Source organism: Nelusetta ayraudi, unplaced genomic scaffold, assembly GCF_046127955.1.
Source record: "Nelusetta ayraudi isolate G7.1 ecotype Tasmania unplaced genomic scaffold, CSIRO-AGI_Nayr_v1 ptg000026l, whole genome shotgun sequence".
NCBI classification, from domain to species: Eukaryota; Metazoa; Chordata; class Actinopteri; order Tetraodontiformes; family Monacanthidae; genus Nelusetta; species Nelusetta ayraudi.
Window position 1 is genome coordinate 1191378 of NW_027466076.1, and position 24028 is coordinate 1215405.

General features: G+C 47.5%; 3 protein-coding genes and 1 long non-coding RNA gene across 5 annotated transcripts; 2 read left to right on the top strand and 2 right to left on the bottom strand.

Annotated features, from left to right (window-relative positions):
- Nucleotides 1-1057: 1057 nt before the first annotated feature.
- dus2 (dihydrouridine synthase 2) lies at nt 1058-6200 on the top strand. Of its 2 annotated transcripts, XM_076028761.1 has the most exons (16): nt 1058-1181; nt 1483-1721; nt 1795-1840; nt 1932-2023; nt 2119-2162; nt 2272-2332; nt 2554-2601; nt 2687-2752; nt 3302-3372; nt 3456-3542; nt 3899-4067; nt 4168-4289; nt 4371-4496; nt 5027-5114; nt 5309-5382; nt 5473-6200. In XM_076028761.1, exons 2-16 carry the CDS (start codon nt 1602-1604, stop codon nt 5741-5743), a joined length of 1485 nt encoding a protein of 494 aa, XP_075884876.1. In that variant the 5' UTR covers nt 1058-1181; nt 1483-1601; the 3' UTR covers nt 5744-6200. The 2 variants fall into 2 exon arrangements, with proteins under 2 accessions (XP_075884876.1, XP_075884877.1); XM_076028762.1 differs by lacking the exons at nt 2554-2601; nt 2687-2752.
- On the bottom strand, nt 6173-9545 carry LOC142890028 (uncharacterized). Its single transcript, XR_012927035.1, has 2 exons — nt 9404-9545; nt 6173-7570 (listed from the first exon to the last, which is right to left on the bottom strand). It is a non-coding gene; the product is annotated as an uncharacterized LOC142890028 (long non-coding RNA).
- nfatc3b (nuclear factor of activated T cells 3b) lies at nt 7497-18592 on the top strand. Its single transcript, XM_076028759.1, has 10 exons — nt 7497-7570; nt 9404-10106; nt 10210-10608; nt 11477-11642; nt 12244-12443; nt 13224-13396; nt 13484-13624; nt 13722-13777; nt 14327-14849; nt 17908-18592. The coding sequence occupies exons 1-10, from the start codon at nt 7504-7506 to the stop codon at nt 18021-18023; spliced, it is 2544 nt and encodes an 847-aa protein (XP_075884874.1). The 5' UTR covers nt 7497-7503; the 3' UTR covers nt 18024-18592.
- Nucleotides 18593-19103: 511 nt separating this feature from the next.
- On the bottom strand, nt 19104-21245 carry pdcd2l (programmed cell death 2-like). Its single transcript, XM_076028767.1, has 2 exons — nt 20609-21245; nt 19104-20183 (listed from the first exon to the last, which is right to left on the bottom strand). Exons 1-2 carry the CDS (start codon nt 21120-21122, stop codon nt 19537-19539), a joined length of 1161 nt encoding a protein of 386 aa, XP_075884882.1. The 5' UTR covers nt 21123-21245; the 3' UTR covers nt 19104-19536.
- Nucleotides 21246-24028: the final 2783 nt, after the last annotated feature.

Consider the following 24028-nt stretch of genomic DNA (forward strand, 5'->3'; position numbering starts at 1 on the left):
GGCCTAATGGGGAAAAAAATGCTTTTTGGGCCACATGGGGTTTTGGCTGCAGTACATCGGATAGCCACTGGGAAGAAATTGCTGCGCCACCATATTAGCAGTAATGTATTTACCCATCCATCCATTCATCCATCCATGAAGGGTTCCATCTACTTCTCCGGTCTCTTCTTCTTTTTCCCTTTTGCCTGTTACAGTGCATATCATGACCGCCGGGCTGACCAGTGGCTCCTCCTTCTGTTCTCCTCCCACGATGGTGACTGCACTTCCTTTTTCTTGGTAGGAAACCACTTGGCTGACAGGTGGAACATTGTTAGGTTAAGGAGGAAGTGCGGCACATTTGGCTAATGACCACAATCATGCAACTGTTTATTCCCCTTAGTCAGTAGGCGTCACACTCACTCGCACTGTTGATGTTACTGGCTCAGAGATTGTTATTGCTTCGCATGTAAATATTCTCAACATTTTGGATGAGATAAAAGATTTTTTACACAGTTATTTCACTACTATACAACTTTTTTTTTCAGGAAAAGTTAACTTTTATTCTGTGCCTTTCTTAAGGTACTGTGGATGTTGTATGTATGTATTTGTGTAATTCAAATTGTCTGTACCACCTTTAAATTCCAAAAACCATTGTGTGTCTAAAATTAGCAATTAAACAACAAACAATTAAATTGGTCTCTTGTAGCACAAACATACCAACTATTGATGTGTACTGACTATTCTCGAAAAAAAATATCTTCTTTTTAGTATTTTCCTGTTGTCCAGTTATATAACTATCCTGAATAAATGTGACATACCTCTTTTGATTGAATAACGGCTGTTTGTCTCGTTTGTCTAAGAGACTGCGACTTCCCCAAGTCAAAAAGTGTTAAAGAAAGATCTTCGAATTAAAATTTTAACTTATAGAACGCAATTATATGAAAAGTTGATGTGCCCCCCTCCCAGTGGACCAATAACTTCCGATTTGATGTGATAATCTTTATTCTAGAAAAATCTAGAATAACTGATGTGGCGTATCCAATTTATTGACTGGTTCACTGATAGATCGTCGTTGTCAACGACTGCGCGTGATGATGACGTGCGAGGCAAACAGGAAGTCGGATTTTAGCACGCTGCACTCTTTGCCCACATGACCACAAGCCTCGGCTCTTCTTCACACCAACAAAACGGGCTAAATGCCGGTGAGTTGTCGACAAAAAAGTTGTGTTTTTTGCAAGTCTTTCACACTCTTGTCACAATCTGTTTCTCGGATGCCAGAGTGGCCAAAAAGGTTAGCTCGTCGTTCAGCCAAATTCCGTTTAGAAAAGCTTCGTTTGTGACGGCGCAGCGTCGAAGTAACCGAGAAAAACGATTAAACGACTTCAAACCCGCCTGCACATAAATGACGACGGCATCAGAAACACGTCGGCATATTTATTTTGTGTTTTAATGGCGACTTAATGGTCAATTAAAAGGCGAATTGTTTGCTCGGCTGTCTTAAAGCCACAACATTTTAGGCTTTAAACAGTCAGCTGGGTCTCGAGGAGTCACCGAGTTTGTGGTGTAAAAGTGCCCGGATGCTGGTACTGCCCGGTCTCGGGTGGATCCGGTTCTGAGAGACGATGACGGCGAGCCGGCTGAGCTTCCGGAACATCACCGCCCTGGCCCCGATGGTCCGGGTCGGGACGCTGCCCATGAGGCTGCTGGCACTGGACTACGGGGCGGATGTGGTTTACTGCGAGGTGAGTGACTTGTTTTGTTGTTGTTGAAGCCGCAGTTCCGTCTCTAGGTGCTGATTGGTCCTGTCTGTGTCAGGAGCTGATCGACATCAAGATGGCCCAGTGTCGCCGGGTGGTGAACGGTGGGTGTCCCTCACCTGCTGGAGATCTAGAGTGACTCGCTGACTCACTGCACCGTTTTAACCACACTGTGTTGTGTTGCATTTGCGGCAGATGTGTTGGGCACGGTGGATTTTGTCGCTCCCGATGATCGCGTCATGTTCAGGACCTGTGAGCGGGAGAAAGACAGAGTTGTCTTCCAGATGGTGAGACTGAGGACACCTGTTGCACCTCAGGCGGCCAATAACAGAGCGAGGAGGAGGGTTGAGAGTTTTTTGTTGTTCTTGTTTTTTTTGTCCAGGGAACCGCTGACCCTGACAGGGCGCTGACCGTAGCCCAGCTGGTGTGAGTCCACAACTCTGTGTGTGTGTGTGTGTTCATAGGAGTAATTTGTGTTGAGGCGTTTGTTGCCTTTTTTGGGGGGGAAAAAAACTGTGTGCTGCTGCTCATCCAGGGAGAAAGACGTGGCCGCCATCGATGTCAACATGGGATGTCCCAAAGAATATTCCACCAAGGTGAGTCTCCTCAAGCCGTCCGTCACGCAGCCTAAACTGACCGGTGACTTTCTGTGGTGTTCGGATTCACTTTGGATCTCCGGCTCATGCTTCTCTCAGCACTGAGAACGTTTGACTGAAACCTCAGACGTCAATTTTGCTTGTGCTCAGGAACCAAGTTTTCTGTTTTCAAGTGTGCCGTGAAAAAATGACAAGAATGTCTGACCTCTGACCTCTTGCAGGGTGGCATGGGGGCGGCGCTTCTCTCTGACCCCGACAAGATTGAGGCGGTGAGTCGCTGCACCCGCCTGCCAGTATCAGACACTGAACTCAATTTTCAAATTAAATTTTTCCTTCTTTTGTTTCTACCTTCAGATCCTCAAGAATCTGGTCAGAGGCGTTTCTCTTCCGGTCACGTGTAAAATCCGAATTCTGCCTTCGGTAAGACATTAAAAGAAACTGTGGACTTTATTAAAATGTAAACTCCTCTTAGTCTTTCAGATATGATCGAGTTGGAACGAGTCTGTTTTACTTCTCCACCATTCAGTGGAGAGTTTTTGTGGGTTTTTTTCTCTGCGTGGAGAGTATTTTTCCATTTGTGCACAAATATTTGCATTTTCCACTGCTTACATTGGAATAACATACTGGTTACTTTTGTGCTTAAAAATGCTCAGTCAATCACCTATTATTTATTCTCGTTTTTGTTGCTTGAAGTGGAGCTATTTGAGCATTTGAGCTTGGCTGTTGTGTAGTTGAAAATAAAACTCGATGACTGTTTAGAGGGAGATTATTTTAGAATACCTCACCTTTGCGGCCACTGTTCAGTGCTTTTCCAGTGCAGAGGCAAATGAAAAAATAAAATGGAAATAACATTGGTTATTGCTGGGAGTTTTTTTTACGCAAGTATCCGTACTTTCACTTAAGCACAGACGGTGACTACTTTTGCCACCTGGTAACTGATCTGACCTTGTCGTCGTTTCCTGGTTTCAGCTGGACGACACCGTCAGTCTAGTCCAGAGGATTGAGAGGACGGGCGTGGCTGCCATCGCCGTTCACGGCAGGTACGTCCACTCAGTACCAGATCTCGGCTCCGCCCGCTCAGCCGAAGCTCGCCCGACTGTAACCCGACTGCTGGTGTTTGCAGGCTGAAGGAGGAACGTCCCAGACACCCGCTCCACTTCGACTACATCCAGGCCGTCGCCCAGGCCGTGTCCATCCCTGTCATTGCCAAGTAAGCCCCGCCCCCTGCAGCTGTCGAAGGAGAAGACCATCACCTGGTCATTGAGTCAGACTTTTTTTTTTCATGGGTTGGTGATAGTTTTTTGAATGGTGAATGAAAAACTTTTTTTTTCTTTCCAAATCATTTTTAATTGTAATAATTTTATTTAATTTAATTAATTTAATAATCACAATTTTAATCTAATTATTAATCATTTGCTCCATCTCAAAATTAGACAATATTCATTGACTCTTCAAGTCTGTCCTTTAAAGCCGCTGCTGCCGGGTGTTGGTGAGGAGCGTTCCAGGTCCCTGGTTCCAGCCGCAGCAGGTTATGTGATGTGTCTTGCCTCCGTGTGCCTCCTGCAGCGGCGGCTCTCTGGATCTGGTGAAGAGCCAGGGCGACATCGAGGTCTTCAGGAAGGCGACGGGTGCCTCGTCCGTCATGCTGGCACGCGCCGCCATGTGGAACGCCTCCGTGTTCAGCGAGGGGGGGCCACTTCCTGTGGAGAGGGTGATGGAGGACTACCTCAAATATGTGAGTGTCTAAACCGGGGAAGGGCTGGGGTTTACTTTTATTTATTTATATATATTTTTTAACCGTTCTCCTGACTCTTTCCCGCTCCGCCCTGCGGCAGGCCATCCGGTATGAGAACCACGCTCTCAACGCAAAGTACTGCCTGTGTCAGATGCTGCGGGATAAGGTGGAGTCTCCGCTGGGCAAGCAGGTGCAGGCGGCGCAGACCCTCGCAGAGATCAGGTAGTGGGCTGCCGGGTGACTGCAGAAACCCTGAGGTGAGGAATTGGTCCCTATGTCACACTGCGCGTCCCTGTGTTGCAGCAAGGCGTTGGGCCTGCAGGAGTTCTGCCGGCAGACCCAGGAGCAGCTGCAGGCCCGGAGGGAGGTCCAGCCGGACCGGCCCATCCTGGACGGGGACGTCACCACCATGGCTGTCAAGTTTGAGCGGTCAGTGCGAGCGCGCGCACGCACACACACACACACAAGCAAAGTAAATACAGAAATTCACCAGATACATTTTTACTGTATGTGTTTCTATATCTAATGTTTGGGAAATTTACCTTTTTAGAATAGCTTCATTTAAAAAAAAAAATGAAAGTATGAATGAAGCCTCCTGTATTTACGAATCCAGCCAGTAAAATTAAAAGATATGTTAGTTTGTGAATTAATTGGGAATTTTAAGTGCATATGTAGTTATGTTATTCCACAAGATAAGATATAAGGTCTTATTTGTGACCCTCAGAGGTGGTGGGAAGTACACACAGTAGGCACAGTTTTTTTTAAAAAAAAACATTGTTTGCATTTCCTGTTTCCATTTATAGAAAGAGTGAGAGAGAGAGAGAGACACCTGTGACTCTGCTCTGTCGGTCATGCTAAGGCGACACCGCTGACAGACTGGTTTTGCTGGAGAATATTAGTGCTTATTTTTCGTCGAGTCATTTTCACGTTTTTCTTTCCGTTGCCCCCGGTGGTTTCAGGAGGGAGTACCCGCCCACCGTCACGCCCAAGATGTTCCTGCTGGAGTGGAGCCGCAAGGAGAAACTGGAGCAGCCGCTCTACCAGACGGTGTGAAAAAAAGTTGAATTTGTGGGAAAAACAAAACAAAAAAATCTTCACTTACACGCTAAATCCTGTGGGCCAAGCGGCCATTCTGGGCAAAGTTTTACTAAACTGAGTCAGTCGTGTCGCTGTTAGCCCGTAAATTAGCAAAGCTAGCGCAGAGCGACGGTGAGAACTGGTGGTTTGTCGTGTTTTTTTAGGTGCAGCGCTCTCAGGATCGAGCCTTCCAGTCAGTGGTGACTGTTGCAGACAAGAAATACAAGTCTTCACTGTGGTCAGTACGCACTCGCATAAGGCACACACACGCATACAGAACCAGCATGGACTCACAACTTGAGTTGAACAAACTCGTTTGTGTTCTCAGGGAGAAATCGAAGAAGTTTGCCGAGCAGGCGGCCGCCATCGTGTGCCTGCGGGTGCTGGGCGTGCCGGAAGGTCGCATAGGAGAGGAGGACTCGGGACTTGTCTGCAAGAGGAAGAGAGAGAGCGCTCCGGACAGCGGCGCCGTGAAAGAGAGCAAGAAGCGGATTGGAGCAGACGGCCAACAGGGGGCGCAGCACTGCTGCAGCACAGCGGCCAACGGTGACGCAAAGAACGGGGCAGACACGCCCCCCAAAGAGCTGTCGAGTAACTGAGATTATAATTGTTGGGGGGATTATTTTATTTTCATTTTCCAAATTCATTGGATTGCAAAGTTTTCATCAAAATAATTATCCGAACCTTTTCAAACTGGGATCTGCCCACTGTAAGTCTGTCTTCCATGAAAACACGCAGTTTAACTAAGAGATCATAGCCCATAGGGGGCAACACATCACAAAACTTTTTTTTTTTTTTTTTTTTAATGATGTTGTGCCTTCTGACGGACTGATGTATTATATTTTTTTATCCTTTAAATGAACTGTACGCACATCTTCATTCGTCTCATCATGACACAGTCTTTTGTGTCATCTCTCATTTATCATGACTCGGCCTCTTTGGAAGAGAACCAAGGAGCAGCAGGTCAAAGCAAATAAAGAACAACCACGTCATTAAAGTCCAGATGTGAGGAACTTTGTATTATTGGAAAAAAAAAAAAAAAACTGCGCCGGAGCGACTGTAGACGCCCAACGACACGACGTCATCACGTTGTCCGGCTTACGGTGCCTTCAAGGGCTACTGCGAAACGTGACTTCCATCGTGCGAAGACCTGCTGCATGATGTACAAAAACTGTTCAAGAAACCAAAGTTTTTTTGCATTGTTTGCATTATGTATGGAAAATAAACTTGATGGTTTCCATGAATAGCAAATAATATACTGACTTTACATTTAAATAAACACAAAATCTAGCTCTTTCAATGCATGTGTCATCACGATAGAGACACTGAAGTAATTTAGAAATATTTTTGATCTAAAATTTAGAGGAATTCCAGTGAAACCGTGCTAGAAACCCAGGTATTTATATATCCATTGACTGATTTCAAAACTTGCAAAACAGTAACATAGTGGTGGAAAGAAAGGTTTCTGGATAACTCATGCAATGGTCATGTTCTGTATTGCAGTAAGAATCACTCCAAAATCTGTAAAGTGCTCTCCAGTTTCAGGAAGATGACTGCTTTGTTTCGACACATCCAGAGTACATAAAACTAGTAAATAATAAATACGTTTGATATAAGTATGATGCAGTCAGTCCTCTTGAAACACACGTCTTTGGCGAATACTGTTTTTAATTACAATATTTGGGAGTGAGTACATTTTTTCTTGATTTCGTGATTATGTGCTGAAACAAAAAATAAATAAAATGAACCACACCCTCATGTTCTTTATCCTATTAAGACGCGTAAATATGCCAGCCCTTCAAAACAAGTTATCATTATTACACTGTCATTTGAGTTAAACTTTTAGCTTTGCGATAAGACGGCGTCTGAGAGTTTTGCGTTTTTTTTCCGGAACAGAACCGCTCTGATTGGTCGTCGTACAAGAGGAAAACCTCCGACTTAACGACGCCCCTGAACGCGTCATTCGGATCAACCTGGACTGGAGGGAGTCAAACTCGCAGCGAACGAACACAAACGGCCAGACGGCAACAAGTTCGCGCGACGCCCGGAAGGGAAGGGAGCGCGCGGCGGCGGCTTCCGGCTGCGCGTCGGCGCTCGCGCAAAGAACTTTTATTCGATTTTATTTTATTTATTTATTTTAGCCGCCGAAGCGGCCGGAGTTGCGCCGCCTCCAGTCCGATGGCAGTGAGTGAGTGAGTGAGACGAGTCAGTCCCACAGGGAGCGAGAGAGAGAGAGAGAGAGAGAGAGAGCGACACACACACACACACACACACACACACACACACACACACACACACACACACACACACACACACACACACACACACACAGCCCCCGGGGACACTTCCGGTCCGTTCTATGGCTGCCTCAAACTTCTCCGAGGAGCTGGACTTCGGCCTGGTGTTCGAGGCCGACGGCGGACGTGCTGCAGGTAAACTTGACGTGTCATTTTTTCGGGGTCGCTTTACCGACGTTTGTCAACAGCAACAAAGCTGGCGGGTGTTTGCTTGGCGAGTGACGAGGAGGAAGTGGGGGGCAGCGTGGTTTTCAAAATAATGTCAGGGAAGCAACAAGTGTTTGTGTGCGTGTGTGAGGGGTGGCACTCGTGTTCCAAGGCTCCACGATTGACGTTCATGTACGACTGTGACCTTGATGTCGATCCGTGGCGGTCTTTGCGTAACATACACAATCTTTTTAAAAAAGTGAAGGGACATTTTTTTTTTAAACTCGTTTCCGTTCAGTTGGAAACCGACTGTATGTGTATGTGTCAATGTGTGTTGCGAGAGTGCGATCAAATCTCTCAGCAAATATCGAGGAAGAATTGCATTTATCCAAAAACAAACAAAACAAACAAAAACAAAACAAATACTACCTAGAAACCAAATGACCAGCGATCAATTTGACGGCTCCTCTGTTTTACTTTGGGGAAAAACCGGAAGCCGTTCTAGTTGTGTTATCGCGGTGGTGACACGTCCAGCTGTCGGCTCTTGAATGTAGGTGAATCTTTGAGAATGAGGTTAAGGAGGGAATGGAACAAGGAAACGGGCCCTTATCGAAACCCGGCGTTCGATCAGCCTGCTCGGCTGGTCGTCTGCAGGGTCCAATCAGCTGTCGGAGCTGCCCTTATCACTTTGGATCAGCGCAGGTCGATTATATTTGACACAGCAGGTTTTAAAAAACAACAAGAATGTCTCATATTTTGAGTAATTTATTGGTTTAAAAGTCATATGATATAATCAAGATTCCTTGTTGAATCATTAAATAATGTAAAACTTAAAACTTGTCATGCCACCCCCCTCTTTTTAAACATACTCAGCCTCAACTCAGTCTCAAATGTTGTTGAAGTATTTTGATGTATATACCAGTTAAAAAGGTTGATGTTAGAGCAAAATGCAGAGGTTGTGTCTGCCTGGTGGTTGGCTGCGGTATGACTCCCCGTTAGCGGTGAAGAGTTAATTAAAACAAAAAACAGGCAAAGAACTAATTTGTTATTTACAGTTGCTGCACCTTCCTGCTGACAGGTTTCACTTCCTGGTCTTCAGTGTGCGCTGATGCACCCAGCTGCACACATCCCTTCCGTCCCCTTGTCACCCATTCTTCTTGGGGCAGGGGAGATACATTTTGTTTTGGCGGGGTTGGCAGGCAGTGCGAAGCCAACTGCTGCATCACGTGTTGGTCTGACTGTGTTCAGTGTCTGCAGCTGCTTTTACAGAAAGCAGACGCTACCGAAAACACATCGCTGTGTGGCCTTTCACACCTTGTGTGTGTATGTGTGTGTGTATTAATAGCAGAGTTGCGGTGCAACGTGTGTGCAGCTGTGTGAATGAAGTGGAACACATGATCTGGCCAAAACTACTCAGGTGCAACACATTTGAATTGCTGCTGCAACTTTCTGTAGTTTTCTTGCGCGTCCGACCGGGAAAATGTTTTGAAACCTTTTGCCACCAAGACTTTATGTTGTTAATAGTGGACTTGTTATTATTATTATTATTATTATTATTATTATTATTATTATTATTATTATTATTATTATTATTATTATTGTTGTTGTTGTTGTTGTTGTTGTTATTGTTGTTGTTGTTGTTATTAGTAGAAGTAGTAGTAGTAGTAGTAGTAGTAGTCTACTTCTGCTACTAATACTAATACTACTACTACGACTAATAATAATAGTCAGTCATATAAATGTGTCTGCTGCCTGCTGCGGTTTGCATTGCAAATCACTACAGGTGTGTTTTTTTTTGTTTTTTTTTACACACACCTGCAGGTCCAGGTGTCCATGTGAGGGGACCGCCCACCTCCGCCCAGGCTGCGGCCGAGCAGCGAGTCTTCCAGGAGCTGCAGAGCTTCCCCTCCACCGCCACTGGCCAGTACCAGCAGCAGTATGGGTACCAGATACAGGGTCTCCAGGGTCTCCAGGTGCTCCAGGGTCTCCAGCCGGGTGCCCAGGAGAACCTCAGAGCCTTTGACTGCCCCAGCATCCAGATCACCTCCATCGCCGTCGGCAACCACGCCGACCAGGCCGGCTGCGGCCTCGAAGCGGCCCTGGCGGTGGGCGGAGCCGAGGGGGGCTACCCGGTGCCGCCCCCTCGGTCCAGAGGGCAGCTCTACCTGCCCCCGGACGCATGCTACCGGGATGCGGTGCTGTGCCCGAGCCCCTGCAGCAGCCTCTCCTCCAGGAGCTGGCTGTCCGACGTCTCGTCCTGCGAGTCCTTCTCCCACGTCTACGACGACGTGGAGGTCGAGCTGCAGGACGCCGCCCGCCTGGCCTTGGGCTCGCCGCTCGCCTCGCCCCTGGGCTCGCCCGGCTGCGGCGGCGGGGCCTTTGGGGTGGAGCTGTGGCAGCAGCAGTACCAGCACCCGCTGGCCTTCAGCCCGGCGCTGTCACCCCACCAGTCGCCCTGCCAGTCGCCCCGCACCAGCGTGACGGAGGAGAGCTGGCTGCACCGCCGGCCCGCCTCCAGGTACACGCATGCCGCCCCGCCTCCTCTCGCCCACGCCGTCCTTTGCTCTCTCGCTCTCGCTCCAGTTTCCATCCCACCCACCGCCTGACCTCTCTGCCTGCAGGCCATCCTCCAGGCCCACGTCGCCCTGCGGGAAGAGACGTCACTCCAGCGCCGACCCCTACACCCGCCGCTCGCCCTCCCCTCACCACTCGCCCAGCCCCACCCCGGGCGCCTCACCGCGGGGCAGCGTGACCGAAGACACCTGGCTTGGGAGCCCCGCCGGCACCCTGGGGCCGCTGCTGCTCTCCGAGCTGGACGTCCCGTCCAAGACCAGGAGGAGGTCGGGCGGCCAGCTGGGCCTCCTGGCCGCCCAGGGCGACCCGGCTCTGGAGTCCTTCCAGGACGGCGGCGCCGCTGCAGAGGACAGCCACGACCAGGACGGCCTGGCCGAGCTTTTCCTGCAGGTGCCGTCCACCTTCAGCTGGAACAAACCCCAACCTGGAAACCCCCCGCTGTTCAGGTACTTGCCTGTGTTCTGTCTTCCACATCAGCAGCACACAAGACAGAAGGTCGATGTTTTTTTGATAGAACAATAAGCAGCAACATGGACCTGCAATGATGTGAACATGTTTCTTTCTTTCTATGTATGGCGGCCCATTCATTTAAATGGAGTTGCTAGCTAGTTAGTCAGCTAGCGCATACGGCAAAAAAGTCCAACATTTTCAAATGGCTACAGGGTTGCTTCTGCATCACGCAGCCCCATAGAGCATGAAGCAGTTGTGTCACTTCCCATCATGCCCTTGTAACTGTCCTGTGATACATCAGGAGGATGCATCAACCAATCAGAACATGCCAAGACACACTGAGAGTATACACTCTTTTCTGGGGATTTTTCCAGCCTTTATAAAAAAAAAAATATTAGAAAGATTAAATATCTGGAACTTAAAAATCTACAATAGATACTGTAGATTTATTATGAACCTTGTTTCATGTCAAAGGTCGTCCTGGCAGCCGTTTTACTGTCCTTTACTTTTGTATTGCAGTCTATGGGAAAAATGCTTTTATGGCCGAATGGGATTTTTAGCTTCAGTACCTTGGGTGACCACTGGGAAAATCGCAGCGCCACTATAGCCGCCATAGCATCATTGCCTGCCTGGTCTCAAGTTCTTATCACACATTGGTGGTCCATAATACTCCAGCAACAGAGCAGCTTATTGAAACATGTTTAGCAGAACTTCAGGTCACATGGTTGTGGCGGCAGAATCGTCCAACGTCCAAAACCTTCTGTCATGTCGCTGTCACACGTCTGTTTTGGTAGATTAATGTGATTAATTGATCGATCAGCTCAGTTCAGCTCATTAAAGTTGGTTTGTCCGCCACCTCCGCAGGGTCTCGTCGCCGCCCCCCCCTCTGGACTGGCCCCTCCCCTCCCAGTTTGAGCAGTGCGAGTTGAAGCTGGAGGTGCAGCCCAGGTCGTACCACCGGGCCCACTACGAGACGGAGGGCAGCCGCGGCGCCATCAAGGCGGCGCCTGGCGGACACCCCGTCGTCAAGGTGAGCCGCCGCCTAGCCATCCGAACGAGGCTTTTCCTGCCATCAAGTCGGCTTGTCCTTCGTTAAAAGGAACCAAACAAAAAGGAAATTAATTTGAAGAATTCTAATATAATAATTGTAAGATAGATTCTCTTAATACCTCCCAGAACCTCTCAAGACCTTTTGGCTTATCTTGTGGAATAACATTATGTATGTATGTATGTATGTCTTCATTTTGCTTTATGAATTTTAGGATCCCGGGAAGACTGGCTACCACTGTTGATAGCTAATGGGGATCTATGAACCAATGAATTTATTCCTAGTAACCAAATCAGTATTAAAACTACCAATGAAAGTACAAACTGTCATTATACCATACGTTTATGTATTGTTATTATACTATTATTCTCTATTATCATTCACCTTCTTCAACAAAGTAGCTACTTCAAAAGGTACATTTCACAATGTGATAATGTATCTAGTCAAGTAGACCTGGGCTGAATTTTTGTTGTGTGTGTGTGTGTGTGTGTGTGTGTGTGTGTGTGTGTGTGTGTGTGTGTGTGTGTGTGTGTGTGTGTGTGTGTGTGTGTGTGTGTGTGTGTGTGTGTGTGTGTGTGTGCAGTTGCGGGGCTACTGTGAGCGGGCGCTCAGCCTGCTGCTGTTCATCGGCACGGCCGACGAGCGCAGTCTCCGCCCCCACGCCTTCTACCAGGTGCACCGGGTCACGGGGAAGATGGTGACCACCAGCTGCCAGGAGAAGATTGTGGGCGGCACCAAGGTGCTGGAGGTGCCGCTGCTGCCGGAGAACGACATGGCTGCCAGGTACCTCGGAAGCTGGGAACCAGTCTTAGTCCTGCTGGAGCCGTCCCACCCAGTTACCATCTCATACTTTTATCTTCAATCCAGACTTTTTTTTTCTGTTTTCTTTAAATGTTTTTGGACTTTTTACTGTTTGAGTCCCAAGATATCTGAGGCCACGCCACGCCCCCCAGGATCCATTATGGCGGCCCATTAATTTTAATGGAGTGGACGCCGAAAATGTTTTTGGCTTCTGGGTTCCTTCCACGATCATGCGGCCCCCATAGAACATGTAGCAGTAGTGTCACTTCCCATCATGCCTTTGTGACTCACACGATGTGTCAGTACGCAGAATGAGCTGAGTGAGACACACTAGGAGTTTAAAACAGTTTTTTGGGGATTTTCTGACTTTTATAAAAAAAAGAATTTTCCATGACTTAAAAATCTATAGTGTTTATTTATTATGGTCCAGTTTTAGGTCAAAGGTCATCCTCGCAGCTGTTTTCCAGGCTTTTATTTTTGAATTGCGGTATTGCGGAGAAAAAAATGCTTTTGGGCCGCATTTGGTTGTTGGTTACAGTACCTCGAGTGGCCACCGGGTGAAAATCGCAGCGCCGCCATATTGCCAGTCAGGTATTCATTTCTTATAATACATCCATGCGACGGATGCTTTTCGTTTCCCCGTCGGTCATATTTCCAAAAGCCTCTTCCTGTCAGAACCTTGTTGGCTACCTGAGCCAGTTGCTTCACAGCCGCTGATGGACCTTCTCGTTCTTCCCCTGCCCCTCCACCCCCACCCCACAGCATCGACTGCGCCGGCATCCTGAAGCTGCGCAACGCCGACATCGAGCTGAAGAAAGGCGAGACGGACATCGGCCGGAAGAACACCAGGGTGCGTGTCGTGTTCCGGGTCGCTGTGCCCCAGTCGGACGGCCGGGAGCTGTGGCTGCAGGCGGCGTCGGTTCCCGTGGAGTGCTGTGAGTGGTCAACACGAGTTCTTTTTTCAATACTGCTCCTGATCCTTAACTAACAAAACCCCCGACACATCGGTTTGTTTCTTTCAGCCCAGCGCTCGGGGCAGGAGTTCCCCCTGGTGGAGAGCTTCAGCCCGGCCGGCTGCTCCGCCGACGGCGGCGAGGAGCTGATGATCGCCGGCTCCAACCTGTCGGCCCAGTCCAGGGTGGTGTTCTCCGAGAAAGGACCAGGTGCGCTTCTGTCAACGACCACTCGACGGCCGATCGTCCTGTTTGAACAGCTGAGTTTTGTCTGAATGCTGAATACGTGTTTTTACTTCCTGTTCAGACGGGAGGTCGCTGTGGGAGGTGGAGGCCCGAGTCCTGCCAGACAGAAGCAGCGCAGTGAGTGGAAATATGATGGCAACATGTTTTCCATGTAACAAAAAAACAAAACAAAAACAAAAAAACAATACAACCATCAGTTAATATTGATGAATAATCTAGCTGGTTCCTTTAAATGAAGAAATTATTCATTAGAAATAAAAACATTTTTTAAACACAAATTATTATTTTAATCAGGCAAACTGGTCGACCTCAGCAGAGTTTTTATTTTCATCCCGTTGGAAAAAATACACTTCATGCCTCACATGATGAGACTGCAGCCAACATTAATACAATCACTTCTCACAATAACTGAGGCTCAAAGGAAAAATGGGAAGAACTTGATTTGTTCTCCCCTCCACCTCTCCCTTCTTCTCTACGTCCATGCTCTCCTTTCATCCTCCGTCCGGCCCAGTCTCAGTTTATTTTGTCTTTTCGTTTTAAAAGAAGAAATAAAGCAAGAAGGTCAAATAATTAGAGGGGAAACATCAAAACGCAGACGTCCTTCAACATGTTCTCAGCCTCATTGTCCCCCTCAACCACCCATCGTCCGTGTCCCTCTGCTTTCAGTCCAGAGTGGTGGTGGAGGTTCCCCCCTACCACAGGAACATCGAGGAACCGTTGCAGGTGCAGTTCTACGTCTCCACCGGGAAGAGAAGGCGGAGCCTCGTTCAGAGCTTCAACTTCTTTCCTGGAGTCGGGCGCCACCGCCGCCATTTGGTCAAACAGGAGCGCTGGGAGACAGACTACATCCCCCACGATGCACCTGGCCTCCGCCCCGCCTCCGCCCAGGTGTCCTCCGGCGGTCCCGCCGCGGCTCGTTTCGATCCCTGCGACGCCCTGCTGCACGCTGCTCCTCGGCTTCCCCAGCCGGTCCCGGGGTTCCGTCACCCCGCCGGGCCCCGAGGCCACGCCTTCACAACCTCCTCCTCAGTCCCCTACGCTGCTGGAACGCCCTCCCTGACCTCCAGGACAGCCCTGGCGACCCCCGGCGAGCCCCTTAAAGACCCTGTTCTCGGCATCAAGCAGGAAGCCGAGGAGCTGCAACCCGTCCTGGGCTCGCTGGGCCTCCAGGAGATCACGCTGGATGACGGTAGGAACCAGCCGCTGCTCTCCAATATCCCTAAAGTTTCCCACCAGTTCCTCTCCAGTTCCTCTCCAGTTTCTCACCGGTTCCTCTCCAGCTCCTCCTCAGTTACCCTCAGTTCCATCCAGTTGCCCCTCAGCTCTCCTATAGCTCCTCCTCAGCTCCCCTCTCGCTCCTCCTCAGTTACCCTCAGTTCCATCCAGTTGCCCCTCAGCTCTCCTATAGCTCCTCCTCAGCTCCCCTCTAGCTCCTCCTCAGTTACCCTCAGTTACCTCCAGTTACCCTGTAGTTCCCCTCTAGCTCCTCCTCAGTTACCCCCAGTTGCCTCCAGTTACCCTGTAGTTCCCCTCTAGCTCCTCCTCAGTTCCCCTCCAGTTTCCCTTCACCTCCTCCCCAGTTCCAACAAGTTCCCCTCCAGCTCCTCCTAAATTACCCCCCAGTCTCCCCCAATTCCCAATTTTAGAGGTGTCTCAACTGGAGCCACTTCCTTATCAACATCAACATCCACAATCCATTTGGAAAAGAAAATGTCTAAGCACATAGAGGGACGAATTAGACTTTGAATATCAAGCTTTTAAAAGGTGAGAGAGAGAAGTCAGACTTACAGACTTATTGGGAGCGGCTCATACAAAAGGCTGCTTACCGAGCTAGCGGTTGGCTAATGTGAGGAAGCCGATGTGGTTGAATGAATTAAAGAGTGAACGGTAGAATAGTTTGAAGCCTTGTTCTGAAAAACAAGTGTGTGTGCACGCGTGCGTGCGTGTGTGTGTGTGCGTGCGTGCGCGCGTTCACACTTTTTAGCTGCTCAAGTAGAAAAACCTGTACGCGATCTCTGCTGAGTTTCTCTGAAATGTGATCAGTGTCGGTGTTTGGCAGCTGTGCACCAGTTGCCTTGCACACTGTGTGTGTGTGTGTGTGTGTGTGTGTGTGTGTGTGTGTGTGTGTGTGTGTGTGTGTGTGTGTGTGTGTGTGTGTGTGTGTGTGTGTGTGTGTGTGTGTGTGTGTGTGTGTATCTGCAAGTGTGTATCTGCAAATCCTCTGTGATCTGGGTTAATAATAGCCTCCTGTGCGTCTGTTGCAGCTCTGGCCGCGGTGGCACACGCGCAAGGTTAAATTTGTTGCTCAGTTGGCGAGTGGCGTCTGTCATCGAGATCGAGGTCCCATGGACTGGCACTGCCCCCCACCACCCAACCCCCACCCCAAAACACAGAGGCACCACCCCCGCATCTCCTCCCCCCCTAAAAAGGATGACAAATTCTATCTTAAAGTTTATCATCGTCCCGACACAGATGAATGAGATTCCCTCTTGATGGTGGGTTGTGAGGGGTGTCTCCAGTGCTGTAGTGGGCGGAGCTTAACTCCGGCATTGTCCTAGAGCTGGTTAGCACCTGAAAAAAAAAAACGCCTTGGGAATCCGGTTGTGATCAATCTTGCCGCTGACATGTCGACAAAGACTTATGCTCTTATTTTGTGTTTTTGCAAAGACTTCCTGGTTGTTTGCCAACCGTGTGTCCAATGCAACACAACACTGGTGTGTTGATGCGCTGCCTCAGGTTTCACTGCGGCACTATGAATAGGCCCGCTGCGCAAAATAGAGTCAGTGGAGCGGCTTGAAACGCCGCTGCTAATAAACACCAACATTTGCCGCCTCCCTCGGAGCTCAGTTGACACACAGAACCCAGCATTGAGTTGTGTTTCTGATCGGTCACCAGAAGACACTCTAGAGAGCCCCTGCACAGCAGAACGAATAGTGCATTGGGGACTACATGAGAGCTTTTGGAGCGAGCTTGTGCACAGCTGCTCCCTCTTGTGGACACTTTGGGAGCTGCAAGGGGAGAACTTGCTCGCTGCCCTTTGTCATTTCAACACACACACACACACACATATGTATATGTGTGTGTGTATATATATATATGTATGTGTGTATATATATATATAAAAAATATATATATATATATATATATATATATATATATATATATATATATATATATATATATACATATAATATCTCATAATATATTTATTTATCATAATATATTTATTTATCATAATATATACCTTCATTGCTCAAAAAAATAAAGGAAAGACCAAAACAACACAATGTAACTCCAAGTCAATCACACTTCAGCACGATTGGCATTTGCCAGAGAACATCAAGATTGGCAAATTAGCCGCCACAAACGAGAGCAGGTTCACACTGTGACCAACGTGGAGAACGTTGCACTGCTTGCAACATCATCCAGCATGACCGGTTTAGCGGTGTGTCAGTAATGGTTTGGGGGAGGCATTTGTTTGGAAGGCCGCTCAAACTCCTTCTGTGCTAGCCAGAAGGAGTTTGACTGCCGTTAGGTACCCGGGATGAGATCGTCAAGATCCATTGTGAGACCATATGCTGGTGCTGTGGGCCCTGGGTTCCTTCTGATGCATGGCAAGGCCAGGTCTCATGTGGCTGAAGTGTATCGGTGTTCCTGCATGATGAAGACATTGATGCTTTGGACTGGCCTGCCCGCTCCCCAGACCTGGGAAGGGACCCCTCAGGAAACAATTGGCCGTCCCAATTGGAGCATGCCCAGGCGTTGTAGGGAGGTCATACAGGCATGAGGAGGCCACACACACTACTGAGCCTCATTTTGACTTGCCCTAATTTCCACTGTATTCTTAGTTTCCACTTTTGTATTGAGTGAGATTCCAAATCCAGACCCCCATGGGACAATAATGTTGTTTTGTTCTAAACACATTCCACTGTCCGATTAATAAAGATTTTCACCTGGAACATTTCCTTAATTGATATGATATCTAGGATGTATTATTTCAGTGTTCCTCACCCACTGCTGGTTGCTAAGAGTGTCCGAAGGTTCTCAGTCATCCAGGCGATCAGAGCCTTGAAGGTGGACTCGAGTCTCCTTCACGCCACCCTCAAGGCTGTCGGAAAAGTGTGCTGGTCTTCTGGTGCTTGTGTGGAAATGATCTACCGGCCAGCACGTCGAGTGACTCTGGCGTCTCTGAGCTGTTCTCCCAAATGACGAGGGGATTCTGTCTCCGCCATCTCCTTGTGTTGCAGTGAACGAGATCATCCACCGGGACATCGGCGGGGCCCACTTGGACCAGCGCCACCAGTACGACTGGCAGGATGGCCACAGCAGTGCCACCCCACCGTTCAACGGGGGGTCCCGGTAGCTGCCTTCCACCCCCCGCCCCCTCCCACCTCAGGAGATCCTTGCAGTGCTGCTGCTTGTTCTTCTTCTTCTTCTGTTTGCTCCTCAGTGCAAGTTTGCACGAACTGATCTCCAAGTGCCTGACAGTCAATTAGCAACCAGAAACTAGTGGTCTCACTTCCCTCACCCACTCAGGAAATCATTCAAGCCAAAGAATTATCAATTTTTCAGTAAATTGGAAGAACATTTAAAAAAAAAAAAAAACACCAAAGGGCTGAAATTGGACTGTGACAACGGACATGAATCAGCGATGAGTCGCACAAACACTCAACAGATATTTATCGGCCAATGAATGAAGAGCTCTATTTTTGATACTATGGCTATGATCTGGTCTGAAGCTGATTCTTTTAGTTTGGTTAGTTGTTTTTTTTTTAAAGCTGGTTTCTGTCTTGTTCGGCCGGTGCAGGATGGCGTCTCAGACTCACTGGAGGAACCGTGTGGTGGATGATGATGATGATGATGAAGACAATCAGGAGTGTTTGCCAACATGTGTAGGCCACGCGTGGTTCCAATAAATCTAGAGAAAAGTTGTGTGTGTGTGTGTGTGTGTGTGTGTGTGTGTGTGTGTGTGTGTGTGTGTGTGTGTGTGTGTGTGTGTGTGTGTGTGTGTGTGTGTGTGCGCTCATCGAGCTTCATGTTTGGTTTGGAATCCTCCTCGTCGAGTAGCCTCGGGGCGTCGGCTGCACTGATCACATGGTCCACATTGACACATATTTAAAGGCTGTGTCCGTAAAATCGTCCTCTACTGACTATATAGTCACATTTTGCAGCGACATCGGTATTCACTATGTAGCCCAACCAATGTTTCCCTCAACGCATAGCTAAAAGTTGTGTACAACTGTTGGTCACTAACCCGGCAATATATACCATCACGCTAACCCAAATTTGGACACTTTTTTTTTTGGCCGACGCCAAGTGTATTATATACTTTTCACAAAAATGCATATACATGTGTAATTAATGTATATATTTATTTATCACTACCTGCCGACGGGACTTTTAATAATGTGGCTGTGCTAACGTTAATTAACGGTGTTGAGAGTGGAATCTGATTTTTTAATTCTTTATTTTTTTAGTTTGGCTAATGAGTGCACTGTATATTGTGCCCCCTACATAGAGAGGAAAGAGGAGAGAATTTGTGGGTGATTATCAAGACACGGGTGTGGCCACCAACGCCAATGATTTAATCACCAATACTCTTTAATTGTGAAGAGTGACGGTAAAATAAACAAAAAATCAGGAAACCACGAACAAACAACTCGCGTCACCTGTCAGTGAGGTCAGAAAAGAGGCACTTTTGTCAAACATCCAGCTGTGATGTCATCAGCCTGGCAGTGAAGTCACAGCGTCCACCACATCCCACTCAGGCTGAATCAACAAAACAACTGAGAGGTCACGTGATACTGTTCAGAAGGGTTGCTCGCTTGTGGCGAACAGAGCCAATGACCTTTGACCCCGACGGGCAGGCGGGTGGGTCACCTGAAGAGCTGCTGATCGGGGTCCGCCTGCACCAGGCACACCTCCTCCACCGCGGACGTCGAGCCGGCCGTCCAGCAGCTCTTTGTGCACGTGTAGACCAGAACTGTGCCAAACTCAAGCCCAACGTCCTGCTCCCCACCATCACCACCACTGCCATCGTCCGTCCTCCGCCGCAGCAGACTCACCAGAGCCGGCATCAGCTGCAGCTCCAGTGTCCGGGGCCCTCCGCAGGAGCCGCACGGCGTCACGGTGGCGGCCATGTGGGCCGGCAGCTCGCTGATGAAGAGCGGCTCGCCGCCGCGGCGGTACCTCAGGATCTGCTGCGGACACACGGCGATCTCCTTCATGAACCTGGAGAAGACGGCGTCGCCGTGTCGGGCCTTCATCTTCTCGTACTTCTCCTCGCCGCCAGTGGCAGTGGCGCCGCCGCCACCGCCCTGCATCTCCTCCACTGCCACCCCCTCCCTCCTCTCGTACTCCTGGAGCAGCTGGTGGGCGTGGCTCAGGCCGCCGTCCACGTCCTCCTCGCCGCCGAGATCGGCCTCGTCCACCACGGTGATGAAGAAGGAACGCAGCTCAGGGACGTCCTCCTCCTCCTCCAGATGGAGATTCTGCAGCTGCTGGTCGATGTCCCTCTCCCCGTCTGAAAGGGAGAACAGCGGCACCTATCACTGCTGTTGCACACATGCATGCACACACAGCGTACAGTTAACGGAGCTGTCTCCACTGACTCAGGTCTGAAATATCTTCAGGGTTCCAGTGAGATCAAATTGAGGAGGAAATCATTATTATTATTATTATTATTATTATTATTATTATTATTATTATATATTTAGAAGTATTAAGTTGGACCTCTCCAGAGGGAATCAGCTCATGAAAATTAAAAATATCTGCAGTGGTTGTGCTGCCGCTTCATTCAAACAGCCATATCTCGGGTTTAAAACATTGACAGTGTAAACAGTGTGCACTGTTCCGGATGCCGGCTATCTGATGGACGTGATGGACAGATTCGACCAGGAAGCAACTCCGCTGCATATTCCCCGGAAACAACTTTAATCTATACTGTACCTCTGGGCTCGTCTCTGGCTTCCGTTACTGCTGTCGGTTTCTCTACTTGACCCTCGCTGTTCTTCCTCTCGTCACTTTCTCCCCACCCGTCTTCCTCCTCACCCCAGTCATCAGCGGCGGCACACCAGTCAGTGGCCGTCAGAGGAGCCGCCTGAACCAGGACAGGTGGTCCAGGTGGGCCACTGGCCTGCGCCGCCTCGGCCTCCAGACACTGGGAGCGGAGCACCGTCCAGGCGTCCGCGCCACCGCCACAGTCTGCAACCGGGCAGGCGAACAGGTGGAGGTTCCTGTGGTAGGGGGACGTGTCCAGGGGGCAGTACACTTGCACCACCAGGAGCGACCGGGCTCCGCAGCGTCTGCAGCAGGGACGGGGCCGGGTGAGAGGTGGTATCCAGTCTGGCCGACCTCCGACTTTGTTGGTGAGGAAGGAGGTCCTGTGTCGCTGCGGATCGAGCTCCCCGTCACACAGGCCGAGCAGGGTCGGTTCCGCCACGGCTGGTGCCATCTTCATCATCGTCTCTCACATGCTGGAAAGGCTACCGGAAGTGGAAGTCGGTGGTGTCTGTGCGAGTCCGTCACCAAAACATGACCGCAAACTAAGCTAGCTTAAATGTAAAGTCATTTTGTACGTATTTTGTATGTATTGACAACAATAAAGTAATTCCTATTTTATTTATTTATTTATTTTTTAAAACATACTAAATATTCTGAAAGGAAGTACGTTTTTGTTTTTGGAAATAGACAAGCGCACATCCACAACCGAGAGGCACCCAAATGCAGACATGGGCGCCGCCATTACTCCAACCCCGTAACTCAACGCCGGAAGTTAGTTGATCTTTTTTTAATTGTATTTTTTAATGATTGCGCAAAACAGTACAAAAAACAAAACAAAAAAACAATAGCAACAAAAACTATCGCGAGGGGGTTGCATACATAAAAGTATTTTTACGGTTTGCACGATAAAAATAATTGTAGAAGGCAGATAGATTCAGGGTCTTGATAGCTTTTATGTTACTATTATTTTCAAATAGTTTTAATATACTGTTGGACATCGTTCTCAAATGTAAGAAAAAAGGTTTGACTACATTTTTTAAAAGAAAGGGTAAAATCAGGTTCAATATAAGAGAAAATCAAATTATAGACATCTACTCAGCAAAGTTAAGTTAAAAGTAATTTAAAGGTAAATTTGTAGGCTACTATAAAACTCAGAATTTAGTTTTCTGTGTTTCAGATATTTATTGAAGTCTTTCTGCAAGAAGGAATGACAAGACTGAATGCGGAAATAACATTGGCTCGTGGCAGCTTTTAAGCCTCCTCACCACAGCCACCCGCCACCACAACGGCCAACGGAAGCCTGGCCACCCATTTTTTGTTTGTTTCTGGTGAATTTTTATTTATTTTTTTGATGATCTCAATAAAGGCATTGTGAGAACTTCTAGTCAAATTATTATTGCCAGTATGACATGACATTGTTTTTCATTACATTTTAGAAACAAAATAGAATGAAGAGAAAACTGATAATGGTTAAATAGAATTATTTCATGCATATAGTGACTAAATGGGATAATGAAGACCTCTCCAGAAGCAGGAAATACGTGTTCTGTTGCAGCGATGTCAGGGGCCATTGTTTTACTCTGCTTGAGATGAAAAATCAACTAGCAAGACTGAAGTCATTTTGCCAAGCTGCTTTTCTGTGCCTTTGAAAAAAACAGTATGTTGGGAGCTGTGTCTGTGCAGTGTTTGAATTAGTTGTAGACGCAGATTAACACATCAGAAACCTAAAACAATTTTCCTTCTCTCCCCAGCAGACTGCAGCATAAAACAACAAGGGGGAAGAAGAAGAGGGGGCTTGGATCTGCAAGAAATCGATTATTATTTCCTTGGTCTATGAGGTTTTTCAGTAGGACAGTTCTTGTGACTCCAGTCACTGAAGGCTTTGATCAGGTCCTTATATTCACATTGCTGCCCATTCCTGATACACTTCACAATAGCAAGGATTTACAGTGCCTTTATTTTTGCTGTTGACCTACATGAATAGTAACCATATGCTAATGTGAAAGTAAGTATGACATTTGTTTTGACCATGTGTGCATGTTGCAACTGCAGCCTAATCAGAAAGTGCTCTGTTTATTTGGTTGTGTAAAATTAATTTTCTGTTATAACTTAGTGATTGTGAGCTTTGAACTAAATTCTGAGTTTTATAGTAGCCTACAAATTTACTTTTAAATTACTTTTAACTTAACTTCGCTGAGTAGATGTCTATAATTTGATTTTCTCTTATATTGAACCTGATTTTACCCTTTCTTTAAAAAAAAAATGCATTAAAACCCTTTTTCTTACATTTGAGAACGATGTCCAACAGTATATTAAAACAATTTGAAAATAATAGTAACATAAAAGCTATCAAGACCCTGAATCTATCTGCCTTCTACAATTATTTTTTTTATCGTACAAACCGTAAAAATACTTTTATGTATGCAACCCCCTGACGATAGTTTTTGTTGCTTTTGTTTTTTTTGTACTGTTTTGCGCAATTATTAAAAAAAAAATACATTTAAAAAAAAAGAAGAAAAGAGATCAACTAACTTCCGGCGTTGAGTTCCGGTGGCGCCCGTGTCCGCCTGCTGGTTTACTTTGATATCGTTTTTCCATACATCGTATATTCATCATTCATCTTCCATACCCGCTTATTCTCGAGCTTAGTGTCACGGGGGCAAGGGCGCCGCCAAATGTTGATTAAATCAGAGCTGCCAACTTTTACAAAAATCTTGGAGTGAGATTTAGTGGTGGTTTATCATGGCATAGATATATCTATGGTTTATAGTGTCCCCTGCTGTGCGAGGCGGTCCTGTTACTGTACAGAAGCTCACCATCAGATGGCAGTATACCTATGTTCACCGCTTTCGACGGTACCGTATGGCCAACGCAGCCCTTCGACGTGAGAAATCGGAGGTGAGGCGTGAGAGCGTGAGGAACAAGTCAAATGCGTGAGCCAAAAATCAATGTATATATACATCAGGAAAAGACACACTTGCATAAATATTTCAAAACAAAATGTATGTAGACATCACGAGATTAATACAAGTCACCTTTGGCCTCTACAACTGTATGTGTAAATAAGTACGTATATAAATTAAATATTTATTCAAGTTTTTCTTTTCCTAAAGTGTGTATGCATTTATTTTTTGCTGACTCCTACCCGGCTTTAGCATTGCTCATATATTGTTAGTTATTATTGAACTAATAGTGATCTTTCTTCCGTAAGAAAGAAAAATAGTTGGGTCTCCGTGTTTTGTTTTTCTGTCAATTTATTATTTTTGCAATATTTGCACGAATTTAAGATAAAATCATTGTTTTTACTCGGACCGTGAACCCACCTATTAATTATTCACGAGTTCCTTTGGCTCCAGGCTCCAGTTG

Bases quoted from the DNA above. Each gene is read 5' to 3' on its own strand.
- dus2 (XM_076028761.1), top strand. From the start codon at position 1,602: ATGACGGCGAGCCGGCTGAGCTTCCGGAACATCACCGCCCTGGCCCCG. The intron at 1,841-1,931 runs GTGGGTGTCCCT...CATTTGCGGCAG, and splicing joins GTGTCGCCGGGTGGTGAACG to ATGTGTTGGGCACGGTGGAT. The intron at 5,383-5,472 runs GTCAGTACGCAC...TTGTGTTCTCAG, and splicing joins AAATACAAGTCTTCACTGTG to GGAGAAATCGAAGAAGTTTG.
- nfatc3b (XM_076028759.1), top strand. From the start codon at position 7,504: ATGGCTGCCTCAAACTTCTCCGAGGAGCTGGACTTCGGCCTGGTGTTC. The intron at 10,107-10,209 runs GTACACGCATGC...CTCTGCCTGCAG, and splicing joins CACCGCCGGCCCGCCTCCAG to GCCATCCTCCAGGCCCACGT. The intron at 10,609-11,476 runs GTACTTGCCTGT...CCACCTCCGCAG, and splicing joins GGAAACCCCCCGCTGTTCAG to GGTCTCGTCGCCGCCCCCCC.
- pdcd2l (XM_076028767.1), bottom strand. From the start codon at position 21,122: ATGATGAAGATGGCACCAGCCGTGGCGGAACCGACCCTGCTCGGCCTG. The intron at 20,184-20,608 runs GTACAGTATAGA...TCTCCCTTTCAG, and splicing joins AGCCAGAGACGAGCCCAGAG to ACGGGGAGAGGGACATCGAC.